General features: G+C 37.7%; 1 protein-coding gene across 2 annotated transcripts in view; it reads left to right on the top strand.

Moving 5' to 3' along the window:
* The window catches only part of SOBP (sine oculis binding protein homolog), a 171,429-nt gene that overhangs the window by 3,092 nt on the left and 153,719 nt on the right, over nt 1-14,618 (top strand). For both annotated transcript variants that reach the window (XM_055432834.2, XM_055432833.2), the window contains exons 2-3: nt 11,272-11,410; nt 13,486-13,671. In XM_055432834.2, the coding sequence (XP_055288809.2) occupies nt 11,272-11,410; nt 13,486-13,671 (325 nt within the window). The remainder of the gene's footprint in view (nt 1-11,271; nt 11,411-13,485; nt 13,672-14,618) is intronic.

Here is a 14,618-nt window from a genome sequence, read left to right as displayed (position 1 = left end):
TTACTACCTCTCCATTTCCCCAAACCTAAATTGTAGAGGAACGCAACAAGTTGATTGCCCTATGTAAAAATATGTGCAACAGAATGTCACCGAGAACACAATGTGGCCTTGTGCAGCTTCATATCGGTGCCGCTGGAGCTGCCTGGCTGTGTTTGCCTTCATCTGAACGGCTTTCATCTGGACCAGTGTAAACTAAGCCCTGGTAAGTAATCACTGCCCGGCAGAAAGAAAGGAATGTATACAGCTAGCACGGCCTAAGCTGTAAAAACGGAAACCTGAGCCCCCACCGTGGATCACATATCAAGGCTTGAAGGTAGGGGAAATGAAAGGGGGAAAGAAGAGAGAGCGAATGCAAAAGTCAGCCTGGGAAGTGGAGGATCAGGAGGAGGCCCCCCTTAGGGAGAGTTGGCTCAGGGATTAGGGAATTTTATCGTGGTGTACAGTGACCTACTCAGGTTTCAACACTGCTTGGATCAAGTTGCTTCTCTGTGAGCTGAAAGAAAAAGGACTGGTGTGTATGTGATTTTTTTTTTCCCCTTGGGGTAATAGAAAGGACATTGGTACAAGTGTCTATTTTAAGTACAGCAAATGCAGGGCACTGAAAATGAGCACCAAAATTGCCTCATCATAGAGACTTCAAGATTTCCTAATTGAGATAGTCACACATTTATTTAAAAATGGACGGAGAAGACAAACTGGCAGAGGTTTAGCTGACACCAGTAATGTCATTGGAGATTGTCTTCATGTGGCTAGAAGCTAATGTTGGTTGCTGTTTCACTAGATCAGATATTGAGTTACATTTTCCTTATCACTGGTGTAATGTACATGGCAGTTGTAACAAATTTAAATTTGATACAATATAATTTTGTGTGTGAAAAGTACATGACTTGGCATAGCTTGCCTTTAGTGTCCTCTAGTGAAAATATCTTCAAGTAGAAATGTTTGTCTCATTATGATCTTTACTATGTTTCATTATCTTTCCTTTCCCCCACTTCATCCTGGTTTTTCTTAATTAAAAAGACTTGTTACATTATTGTACTTACAATCAGTCTGCCTTGTTTAGTTAGTGACCAATAGAGGGAATTTTAAACAATCGGATGGCAATTAAATTTATATTTTGAGTACTTTCGGTTTCTAAAGTGAATATTGTGATTGTATCTAATGTAATATGCCTTCTATATATTGTTAGCTCACATGAATCATAATAAGTGGCCCTTAGGAGGAAATTTGACATATGGAAGTGTTAATTTGTTTCAGGAGTTCATCCAGAACGTAATATAGAACCTTGATGTAGTATTGGATGTGTAAATGTAAATATATGAGTAAGTGTAAATATAGTTGCACTTAAGAGTATGTATTTTATATGCAGAGATCTTGGTGAGCATGAACATGATTAGTGACGAGCAAACAGTAATACAGCTCAAAAAAGTCTAAGCTATGAGTAGAGATGATGAGTCAGATTTTCATCTTCTAAAACTCTTTGACAAAACCAATATGATTAGATCATGCACTCTTCCCTGGAAACTTTCCTAAACAAACCAAAATTAATGCATTTACAATGTTTGACTTCCTTATCAATTGCTCAGCTACAGGATAAGCTGTGTTAAATGTCTTATGTTCTTTGCTGAAGAAGTTCTCTGTCTATAAATATTCTTAATAAGTAATTTGTACCTAAAATTATGCTTCAGTCCTAATGTTAGAGTCAGGCACATCTGTTAGAGTTTAGTAGTAAACCCACCATAAGATTTTCTAGTTTAGTTTCTGATGGTCTCCATTTGGCATTAAAAATGACCTGTGTCAACTGCATAGACAATAAAGCAAGTTGCAGAGTTGAGCTTGTGAGTGTGGTGATTTAAATAGCTTGTCATAAAATAAAACAGTGATATCAGAATGTGGATTGGAAAAGTCAGCATGTTTAAGGTTGAAACCAGCTCATTACTAAAACAGGTATATTTTAAGTTTTGCTCCTGAAACTCCATCCTGATGTCAGAAACATAAGTCTCAGGAACCTAGGAAGTGGGCTTGGGACCAGATCTCACTGTGGCATTCATAAATTTTGTCAGAACTCCCTGGCTCAGAAGTGGTCTGGGGTGTGCTGTGCGGCAGGACTGGGAACTTATGTCAGGTGGGACGTGGCCCTTGCCCCTTGGGAGCTGGTGTAGGATGTTCCCTAGCCCACTGGCCTCGTCCTCTGCATGGCTCTCAGTTGTCCTGCTCGAGGCTCTAGTCTCAACCCGTAAGAGAAGTTCCTGGGAGGGCACCAAGAGCTATGAATCCTGCTCTGTTCAAACCTGGAGTTTTCTGAAGAGTCTCTTTCTCCATCTGTGAACCTATGAGGATGCTGTGTGGTAGAGCAAGACTCTCTAAGCCTTACACAACTCGCAGGTTCCAGAGAGGAGGAAATGGAAAGGAACCACTCCACTTCCTCCCGAATCTGAAATAAACATTTGAACTAGAAGAAAATGAGTCTGACAGACTCATTCCCTTCTGCGTTTCCTGCCTCTGTGCTTGCCAAGCACTGCTCTGAGAAGCCAAGCTCTACTCTCCTTGTGTGAAAGACAGACTCATAGAAACTGAGAGGTAACAGTTTTTAAAGGAAAGTCAAAAAACAGGGCCTCAAAAAGGGCAAATATCAGTGAATACACACTACAAGTGACTGTTTGATAAAGGAGAGTTCAGGGAAACAGACTATCTTGCTAGTGTGACCAGACTTTTTGTATCTTCTAAGGAAGTATTCTTTTTATCGAGTCTTTATACGTTTTCTTTTGAAAAAATTATTAGAAGTAGTAGAAGGTGGATCCTTTAAAAATCTCAGAAGTCTAAAACTTCCTTTTGCAGAATGGGAATTCAGCCACATTTACACTCTTAAGCTAATAAGATTATTGAATATTTTCCTAAAAGAAAAGGGATATTCCAGGGTAGAATGAAAAAAAAAAAAGCAACTTTGTTTTTGATGGTGCCAATTGAAACATGTAAACAGACATGAAAGCCTGAGGTGGGTGAAATTTGCTGAATGTATATTTTCGAATCTGTAGACTGATGGGTGTTAATATCTCTTATATAACTAAATGTCTGTGGAACTCCTGCTTTAAGGCCAGGGGCTTTGGCATGGACAGGAAAACAGTGTCACAAGTCTTGGTGATTTTGAAGCCAGGGCTGCAGCTGTGATAGGACACAGCTGCCCACAGCTGCACACCTGCTATGCTCGCCAAAGTGTTAGCCCAAGGGCTGGCCTCCACAATTTCACACATTTGTTTGACCTTTTTAGGACATTTGATGTCCTGGCCACAGATTAGAACATGGGGACATCATTGCTCCGTGTCACAACAAGACAATAAAGCAACATAGATTTTTACATGTGGAAACACACACATTTTGGTCTCATGTGACAATTATACAACCTTCCCATTGAGACTGTGTCAATAAGAGAGCAAGACTTTCTTCTCAGGCCTGCTCCAGGTCGGAGCTGGACTTTAGTGTTCTGATGTATCCCCTGCCCTTAGAACCATGTTATAATCCTTGGGTCGTGGCTGAGAACAATGCTGCAAAGTGACCCAAATGGAGCTCAGTGACCTTCTTCAAAGGATTTCAGGCCAAGAATCTGTGTGTGGTTCAGGGACAAACAACAGGGCTCAATGGGTGCAGTCTGCATACAGAGTATGAATCTGGCAGCTCTTCATGACATCCATGTGAATGATTCTCTAATGAGACGTCTGTGGGAGGGGCTTTTCCTTAGGATTCCTTCTGATCCTGTGAAGTCATGAGCGTGGAGACACTTTGTAGTGTAGACATTTCTTTTGCACTGCTTAAATTTTTACCTCCTTCTTGGTAAAACCTTTAAAATGAAACTGATCCATTAGATCTGTGTTAAGAGAGATGACTTCAAGTTGAACCAACTTGAATTCCCAACAGTCTGAGAGTGCTTGTTAACATTGGATGTTATAATTTTTTTTAACTTTCAGACCTGGGGGATAGATAGAGCTAGAAACTGATTTCTAATTTAGTTTAATTCCTACTTCCTACAGAAGAAATTGCCTCTCTTCTGCAGCTTCCTCCCCCAAGCCCTTTCATTTCAGTTCAGTTCAGTTGCTCAGTCATGTCTGACTCTTTGTGACCCCATGGACTGTAGCACGCCAGGCTTCCCTGTCCATCACCAACTCCCGGAGCTTACTCAAACTCATGTCCATCGAGTTGGTGATGCCATCCAACCATCTCATCTTCTGTCGTCCCCAACCCTTTAAAAATCTTAATTAGTGAGTCCAATGATGCTTAATAGAAATCTACTTTACAGCTCAGTCAGAACCCATGGAGGTGAAAAGGGAGATAAAATATTTTCCAAAAATAGACATCATTCTATTATTCATAACCTTAACTGGCAGAGATACTAGCATTTCTTTCCCCACCTTGTAAATTGTTCAGGATTGGGGGTTTCCTTTTCCTTTGAAAGCATTTCTCATATGCTCCACTTTCTTGGATAACGTGTGTCAGAATGTTTTGAAGTTAAGTAATGTAATGGACAGGTCCTTTTTACTGTTATCAGGACTATGAATATGACTGACATGGTTGTCTGTGAGAAGACTATGTGTTAATTTTTAATTAAAACTATTTTTTTATTTTTATAAAATAATTCACAGGCATGGCAGAAATAGTAGAATAAGCAATACAAATAGCAAAAAAAGAAAAACAAAGTTTGTAATTTTCCCACCCAGACCCAATTACTGTCAACATTTTGATGTATGTCTTTCCATGTTCTTTTTTATGTATGATACATTTTTTTTAAATGGTCTTATAGTGTACTAACCTTCCTTTTTGAACTTAATATAGTGTTAACAGGTTTTCATGGTGGCAAAAATTATCCACAGAATATTTTAGTGGCAAAATAGTATTCCGTTTTAGTAATTTTATGACTAAGCTATATTTATTTAACCAAATTCTGATTGTATTTAGTTTATTTCTAAGAAAGAACGCTAAACATGCATTGTTTTGCACATATTTCCTTAGAATAGTTTATATCTAGGAATAAATAAAACTGCTAGGCATACCTAGAAATAAATAAAATTGCTGAATCAAAGGGTATGTAAATTCTTCAGCTTTTATTGCATACAGTCAAGTTACCTTTTCTAAAAAATGAATCAACTTGAATTCCTAATAGTTTGAGGATGTTAATTAACATTAGATGTTATAATTTTTTAAACTTTCACACATTTTTTTTAGAATCATGTGCCCTGAATTTTGTTTCTATATTTACACATTAGAAAAATATGGAAAAATCATATTTCTGTATTTACACATTTAAAAAAATATTTGTGGATGTAGCCACATGTATCCACAATTATTGATTAGCTCCTAAGTGCTAGGCATTGTGCTGGATGAGGGATAAAATGAAATATAAAGTTTCTGCCCTCAGGTAACTTACAGCGTGTTTGGGATGGAGGATATATTTTACTAGCACTGGAAAGGGATATAGGACTTGGAGTAAAATGGAAATTATATTTGTGAGAAGAGGGAGAATGTGGCTTTCCTCTCATTTGAATGAATGATTGGGAGCTCTCCGAAAACTTTCTGCTTTCTTGGGTAGGATACTGAGTTGAAAACAAATCGACATTTGGTTATGCAAGGCCTGAGATGAAAGAAATCAGTGATGTCCACCCTATATTTTAAAGTTGGATTGGTGTGTTCAAAATAAAATCATTAGTCCTCTTTGAAGACCTTGAAGTACTTTCATTTCAGAGGTATTTTGAGATTTTTGTAATTACTGTGATTTTCAAAATGACTTGAAGTCAAGTCTTTATTGTTTACCTGGTAAAATGTTCAATTAAAAACCATTTAGATTGAACTTTGACGTGCATACAGTATTTCTAGTTGAGTAAGGAGAATGTCTAATGAATGTCCTGGGAATTAAATTCCAACGAAAGTAAATTTTGCCAGCATAGAAAGAACTCAGAAAAATGAGGAAAAGTAAACTTTCCCATCTTTCTACTATTTATTATTTCCACCTTTTTTTTTTTTTTTAATTCTAGGAAAAGATCATGCTTTCAGACTAAATGTTAGAATTAGAATGTTCTTCTTTCTTTATTAACCCTGGAGATGAGAGAGGGGGATCTGAAAGGGAGAGGAAGGGTATGGGGGTAAAGTATTAAAAGTGCAAAGCCATTAGGGTCAGATGTGATGTCAAAAAGTTGTCAAATGAGATTAAATTTTAATTGTGAGTTTTAAGAACCACGATTCCAACAGTACAGATAATTAAGGAGAGTAGAGATCAATGACCAAATCAGAAAACAAGTTTACCATAGGTAGATATGTCCTGGTTGGAAAGCTTTTTGTATGTGAAATTGACATCCTGTAATATGATTTCTTTGCAGTCCTTTGTTGGACCAGGGAAGTAGTTATTTTGGAGTTGCTGACACATTGGACTGAACAGAATTTATAGTAGAAAGAGTCCTGGTATAAGAATCAGAAGATCTGTGTTTTTGTTCTGACTTTACTAGGTGATCTCTCATGCCTGCCATTTACCTTCTGTATGTTCCAATTTTCTTTCGTAAAATGAGGATATCACAGAGGTTCACCAGAAGTTTACTATGGAAACCAAACACCTAACTCGCAGGGTTGTTGAAAGGAACAAGAATTAAAGGATGTGGAAACACTGTCAAGTGCTATAAGAGTGTTAGACATTATCATTGTAATTATAGTGACCTATTTTCCAAACCCAAATTGGACCACATGGTATGAGAGAGGATTTTTGTGTCACTTCCAAGGGCGAGAGGCAGTCTGCAAAATGTGTTTTGGGTGCCAGGATATTGAAATTCTGGCACTTTTGATGGTGTATGGGAACAATGATAAAATATTTGAGATAGTGGCTGTTCAGTGAAATTGATGATGTGTGATCACAGTAATTATGATATTTCTTTGTGAAATCTATTTTATTTCATGTGTAAGTAGTTCTTTGATTTCACAGAATCTTAGCGCTGGAAGGGACTTTAAGAGACTATCCTTGAGTTTCCTGCTGTAAGTCTCCATGAGAAATTCTGGGTGAAGATTTTGGGGGAAACCAAATTTACAATTTCTGTCAGTACAGTAGCTTGACCTTTTATTGAACATCCTTACCTCAAGAATCTCTCTGCACTTAACTCTTATCACCTCAATTTTCTGTTAGAAAAACTTGAAAACCCTTATGGACCATAAACATTAAATCCACTTCTCTTAGAATATGTTATGTTTCTTGGATGGTTACTGCAAAAATCCATTTCATTTCCTTTGGTTTAGCACCATAACGAGCCCATATGATCTCTAGCATCAAATTCTAAGTTTTAATTCTAAATCAAATTAAAAATTATTTATTCCTTGGAGTTCTTCAGTTTCTTAGTGTAGTGTAGTATATAAAACAGAGGTAATACCTATTTCTTGTAGTTATACTACAAGAAACTTTGGTGTTTGTTTTCTCTTTTATCTTGTTCCTTTTTTAGGAAAGGTTTGAGATTTATGGCTCAAGGCTTTATAAACCTTTTGTTTTCTGCTTTTGCAGTCATATATCTAAACATTAAGGTGTTTCTTTTTATTTTCAGTGATAAGAAAGGAAATGCTTAGAGTTTATTTTCACTGACATTTATAGTAACTCAAAAATCATGAAATAGATCATGTTCATATTGATTGTTCCATAAGGCCTATGAGTTTTCAGCACAAACCATAAACTGATTGATGCAGTTAAGGTGCCCAAATAATACAAATTGGGTATCAATAATCAAGACTCTGATGCTGGGAGGGATTGAGGGTGGGAGGAGACGGGGACGACAGAGAATGAGATGGCTGGATGGCATCACTGACTCGATGGACATGAGTTTGAGTGAACTCCGGGAGTTGGTGATGGACAGGGAGGCTTGGTGTGCTGTGATTCATGGGGTTGCGGAGAGTCAGACATGACTGAGCGACTGAACTGAACTGAACTGAATCCAGTTGCAATTTCAGTTTTTACCCAAATGTTTGAAACTTCTGGATCCCATCCTTGGGATTGGTTCTGAAAGGCTGAATGGATTTGCAGCTGGACTGAAACAAACAAATCTGTATCCTTGACTGGGAGGTTGCTCCATGAGTGATGTGTCAGTAGCTTTTGTGTCACTTCAGAGGTTAGACACAACCAGCAAGGGGCGCCCAGGATACAAATGGCCTAGAAAATTAGATATGGTGGCCAGCAGTTATCTTTGGCTCATTTCTCTTAGAGATTCAGGCAGACAGTATACATTACCAGTAGGAAGGCTTGAAGTTGGCTTTTAACACTGTTGGGAATTGTGGGGTTTTTGTTGTTGGTTTGCTTTTTAATGCAAGGTATAATCGTTATCCTCGAGGTTTCTGCTGCCAGACCCCTGATGGAAGACCTCTATTTGTATGCCTAGGACTGTCATTCTCCAGTCAGGCACTCAGCTCAGTGAAAGAAATTGAGAGCTAGGGAAGACTGACACCTCATTCAATTAGGAATGTCTTTTGATTGAGTAGTACAGTGTTTAGCTGAATCCTCCTCAGTGGTATTCCGGAAGTTGCTGAGCTTATCATACATATCGATCATATCATCTTTGCACATTCATGAAAGGAATGTCTATTTAATGTGGACATGACCAGCCATCAGAGAGAATAAATGCCTCACTAAAGCTTGATATGGCTGACTGTTGGCCTTGTGGATGGTAACACTGAATCAATCTGTCTAGATTTTTAAAAAATTGCTTGTGTATTATACCATCACAGATTGACCCATTTGGAGCTCTGAGCTCAAGTGGTTACTAAAGCAAAAAGGAAAAAAGTCCAGCATCATGTAGGTGGTTTGAAATGCCAGGTTTGTTTTTGTGGAGTAGTATAATATCCTTTCTTTTTTATGCAACCTGCTGAAATCTAAAGTGAAATTCAAAAGAACATGGAACTTGCATGTTGAGGCTGTGCACATGCTGGTTGAGCCTGGGTGCTTTGTTTCAGGTATAAATTATATATCCCAGTGTAATTCAGAAATGACAACTTCTAGGGAGAATGAGAAAAGATTGTTTGAGTCACAGAGAAGGTTAAAATATATAGTTTTTCTAACTCCATCTAGGGCACTCAGGCTGTCTTGCCTGATAAATATGCCTTAAGAAAATTTAGATGCCTTAAAAGATTTAAGGTCTGTCTAGTCAAGGCTATGGTTTTTCCAGTGGTCATGTATGGATGTGAGAGTTGGACTACAAAGAAAGCTGAGCGTTGAAGAATTGATGCTTTTGAACTGTGGTGTTGAAGAGTCTTGAGAGTCCCTTGGACTGCAAGGAGATCCAACCAGTCCATCCTAAAAGAGATCAGTCCTGGGTGTTCATTGGAAGGACCTATGTTGAAGCTGAAACTCCAATACTTTGGCCACCTGATGGGAAGAGCTGACTCATTTGAGAAGACCCTGATGCTTGGAAAGACTGAGGGCAGGAGGAGAAGGGGATGACAGAGGATGAGATGGTTGGATGGCATCACCGACTCAATGGACATGGGTTTGGGTGGACTCTGGGAATTGGTGATGGACAGGGAGGCCTGGCCTGCTGCAGTTCATAGGGTTGCAAAGAGTCAGACATGACTGAGCGACTAAACTGAACTGAAAAAAATTCATTCAGCAAACATTTATTAAGCTCTTACTCTATGGTATAGGATTCTTCCATCTATTAATGTTTCCAGCTTTATTGAGATATAATTGATAGAAAACATTGTATAAGTTTAAGGTGTATAGTGTGTTGGTTTGATCCATTTATATATTGTAAAATGACTACAACCACAGTATTAGCTACCACCTCTATCCTGTAACATAGTTACCTTTTTTACAGTGAAAAGATGTAGAATCAACTCTCTCAGCAACATTCAAGTGTATGATAGTGTTCTTAGCTACAATCACCGTAGTATACACCATTCTATACTATACCCTTTGACCAGTCTGCTCATTTCTACCACCCCGCAGTCCCGGGTAATCCCTTCTCTACTCTGTGTTTCTCAGATAGAGATACTTTAAGACACACACAAGAATTAAGACCTAGCAGCTGTTAAGTTCATTAAAAATAGTCACCTGGTAGTATAAGCTTTAAATTTGTTCAACTATTATTTACCCATTATTTCCACAGCTTGACATCTATACTAACAACAATAATAATACCTTACATTTATAGAGTTGTCCCTCCAAATCCACAGGGGACTGATTTCAGGGCATCCCACCTCCACACTGGAATACCAGATTCTTCAGTGTTCAAGTCCCTTGCATGAAATGGTGTAACATTTTCATATAACCTATGCACACCCCTACCATATACTTTAACTCATCTCTAGATTATTTATAACACCTAATATAATGTAAATGCTAGGTAAAGAGTTGTAAGTACAATATAAGTGCTGTGTAAATAGTTGCCTGCATGACAAAGTCAAGTTTTGCTTTTTGGAAACTTCTGAAAATTTATTCCTAAATATTTTCCACAGGGGTAACTTAAATCTGTGGATATGGAACCTGCAGATACAGAGGGCTGATTGTATATTGATTTATAGTTCATAAAGTGTTTTCATGTGTTATCTAAAATCTGAGCTGACTAATAACCTTAAAGTTATTTGGTGCTTTTACGTTATTTGTCAGAAGACAATCATAGTGACCTTTGATTTCATGGGGAAACAATCTGTCACTAATGGAATTCGTAAAGGAAATTATGCTTTGATGTTTAAAGACTACTGTTACAAAAGGTAAAATTAAACAGGAAAACCCTTGTAGCCTATTCAGCTTCCTGGATGGCAGTGGTTGACAGCCGAGGAATTATTTCTTTGCTGAGATTTTGCTTTATCTGAGATCAGAGTCATGTTAAGAAACAACACCTGAGTTAGAAAGCAATTCTAATTTAAATTAATCTGAGCCACAAAATGCTCGATTGTTTTCAGTTTCAAAATCTCTTCTTAGCTGTTTTTGTGCTTTTACCTTTCAATATTTTTGTATTAGTTCAAGATACAGACTTTGCAGAAGGATATGCCAAAATATGACTTCCTATTCTTAAGCAAAACTGACAAATGCCTTTTTTCTTATTATCTTTAAATTGCAAATGTCTGGAGGCCTGTCATAATTGGATGCGTCATCCTGAGATTTAAATGCATGACAGTTTCAAACGTGATTTGAAAAATGAACATGACTCTAAGGAAGGAAGGGCGAGGCTGGCAGAACACGGGGTGGTGGTAATAGAATTCAAAGTATACATTCTTTTTCAAATAGTTATTGATTATATACATAAGTAGCCAATGCTTTTCTTTCAGAACTTTGCAGAAAACACCATGAATGAACTTCTTGGCTGGTATGGCTATGATAAGGTTGAATTGAAAGATGGTGAAGATATTGAATTCAGGAGCTATCCTACAGATGGAGAGAGCCGGCAGCACATTTCTGTTCTCAAAGGTAATGACATTTAATGTCCCTTTGTTCATTCAAACAAGGATTAACTATCTCAACCTGCCAGGATTGAGTTGCTCTGGGACTCATTTTGTTGATTATGCCAATAGTTGATTTAAATGTACATCCCCAGGAGTGCTTTCCCATAAGCAGAATATAAGAGCACAACACAAAACAAAAACAGACACAGCTTAATCTCCTTCCAGCAATGGGAGGGCTAGCTAGACATTGCTCGGGATCCTAAGCACTGCAGTCCCGCTCACAATTGTAGAGAAAGGGACAGTGTTTGCTAACGTCTACCTTCCTAAACCCTTTGATATATCGATTGTTAAGGGCTGGTGCTTTCTGTTAAGGGAAATGTTAGGTTAAAAGTTTCAGACTGCAAGAGACAATCATGGTTAATTTGGTAATTTCTCTTCTTGCCCCCCAGTTTTAGGTGAGAATTCTAAAGGAGAGCCCTACTTCTATTTTCTGTTTGAAGTTTTCACCTTATCCCCACATCCTTGGATAGGGTAAGAAGAAAAGTAAGAGAGTAGTGGATGATTGGATCCTATATTATTCTTTAGGAATTATCGTTGAAGCCTGGCCAGAGAGTAGAAATTAGAGGCTGGGCAGAGTTGAATTAATACTGATTCTCCCGGTGGATAGCAATGCCAGATAATCATGAGGGAAGCCTAGAACCCTTGGTGGGTGTTACTCTGCATACTGAATTTATGAACCTAGATATGGATTGAAGATTTGTTTATCAAAGAAAAGAAGAGGAATATGTGAAGAAGCTATCCATTTGGGGAACTTGAATAAAATGTTGGCTAAACTAATTGTGTGATATCATTGGCAATTTGATCTGTATTTTCATCGCATTCAAAATCTTTTGGCATACACTACCTGTTCATGCCCTTTATTTCCAGTCTCTCAGATAGTGCTTTTCCTTCTTATATGCCAAGCAACGAAATGTAAATGAGCTGTCCTGCGGGCATGTGGAATTGAACGTACGTGACAAATTTTATGTTAAGCTTGCTATGAAATTGTACATATCATGTTACAGAGATAATATCATCAATTTCACTGTAAATGAAAAATGCAAGTCATGAGTTTATAGTCTATAAACTAATAGCTCATTTAATATTTGGTCTAGGTAATAATCTTTGCCTCTGGGGAACTTGGAGAGAATGCCATGATATGCTACTGAAGGGAAAAAGTTGTTTTCCATCGTTGAGTTTTTTATTTTTTTAATGGTTCATGTGCAAGGATAAAATTCACAAAGTTCATATCATTATACATTTTCTTTATGATCATTTTTGTTAATTTGTAAAACTCATTTTATTTATTTGTTTCTGACTGTGCTGTATCTTTACTGCTGTGTGTGGGCTTTTCTCAAGGTGCGGCCAGTACGTGGGCTCAACAGTTGTGGTTCCTGGGCTCTAGAGCACAGGCTCAATAGTTGTGGCGTGTGGGTTTTGTTGCTCCAAGGCATGTGGGATCTTCCTGGACCATGGATTGAACCCATGTCTCCTGCATTGGCAGGCGAATTCTTTACCACTGAGTCACAGGGAAGCCCCATTTTTGTTAATTTTTAATGGCTATTAATGGGTTAATTTAATGAGTCTACTCTGTGAAATAACAGTTTAGGTTCTTTTTTCCTAATTATCAGCTTCTTTCTCATTGGTTCTTTTGATTATATTACCACTCAACTTTGTAATATATCAGGACCTGGTTACCATGGTAGGGGGGCACTTTTTAAGCGTCTCCTTTGGTAGCCAGAGAGCGATGCCTGCCATATATCACTTTGTACATGTAAAAGGTTAATTGCCTCTCAATTTTCTATGGGCTTTTACAGTGCTAAAATCCATCACTACGATACAGTAGAGATATTAGCTATCATGGTGGAGCAAATTATAAAGGAGCCCATAAGAAATTTACGGTAATACAGCTGAGAAAGGTTTAAGGATTAAGTTCTGGTAAAGTGTTTAAAGACTGGCAAGAAAAAAAATTTTATTCCATAGCCATTTTCCTTGAGAAAATGTGGTTGTAAGGAAAGTAAGTCTTTTCATCATATTGAATTATTTCTTTTTTTTTTACAGAAAATTCTTTGCCAAAACCCAAATTACCTGAGGACAGTGTTATTTCACCGTACAATATAAGCACAGGCTATTCAGGGCTTGCCACGGGAAATGGGCTCAGTGACTCACCTGCGGGGTCGAAGGAGCATGGCAATGTGCCCATTATTGTACCTTTAATTCCGCCACCTTTCATAAAGCCGCCGGCAGGTAAGTCATTACTGGGGTTTCCAGTGATAATGATTTACAGAAAATTGTTTAAACTGCCCTATGATTAATTATTAAATGCTTCAGTTTATTTTGGAAAAGACTGTTTCAGGGACATTGCAGCTAAGAAATGTGAGTGTATGTATCATTTGAGGAGCATTACTCTAATAGGTAAATACGCCCAATCTACTACTGCTTAAGCTGTTGACCTTCAACTAACAATAAATTTTCCTACACTTGGCTACAGAAAACGTTATTTTCCTTCTCTGAAATCTATTTAAAATTAAAAAGGATAAATTAATTTGAAAAGGCATCTACTGATGGGTGAACAAGAAAAAAAGGAACCGTGGTGAGCTGTTTGGTGTGGTGCAGTGAGGACCACGTCTCCCTGATGCGTTCCCAAAGGAAGGGGCAATTTATAAAGCGTGTGTGGCGGGCTTGTTCCCCAGTGGGCCTTTCTTCTAAATCCACTTAAGAAACAACCCAGGTTATTCATCTCGTACAGAGTTGTTTCTAATTCCTGGAAAGCTTTCTTTAAGAACTTTTTGAAAAATGGGGATTCAAATTTTACTTGGATGAAAATATAATCAATTCTTGTATATTTCCAGAAAATTAGATGGCAGTGTATTAAGCTAGGTGGCAATAGGCTGAGCATGATGTTATGTTGCAAGCTAGGTTACAGTTATGTTCCACATGGAGAAAGAAGTTCAGTAATATTGTATCTGGCTTGTTGTAAAATGTTAGAATTTTGCTAGAATGCTTAATTGCTGTGCTGGTTATTTTTCTGTATGTTGAATTAAGCAATGATAAATAATGAATTTTGATAGCAGTACTTATCATAACTCACTAAAGGTAACGCTTGTATTTTTTTTTTTTTTTGGCGAGGGGAGAAGATAGGTGTTTGGTTATGTTTCCATAAATGGTGAATATGTTTGTAAGACATAAATTAT

The sequence above is a fragment of the Moschus berezovskii genome, chromosome 10 (genome assembly GCF_049115385.1).
Source record: "Moschus berezovskii isolate FMDL1 chromosome 10, NW_MosBer_1.0, whole genome shotgun sequence".
Classification (NCBI taxonomy): Eukaryota; Metazoa; Chordata; class Mammalia; order Artiodactyla; family Moschidae; genus Moschus; species Moschus berezovskii.
The sequence above is the reverse complement of the archived record's forward strand: the minus strand, read 5'-3'. Positions and strand labels throughout refer to the sequence as shown.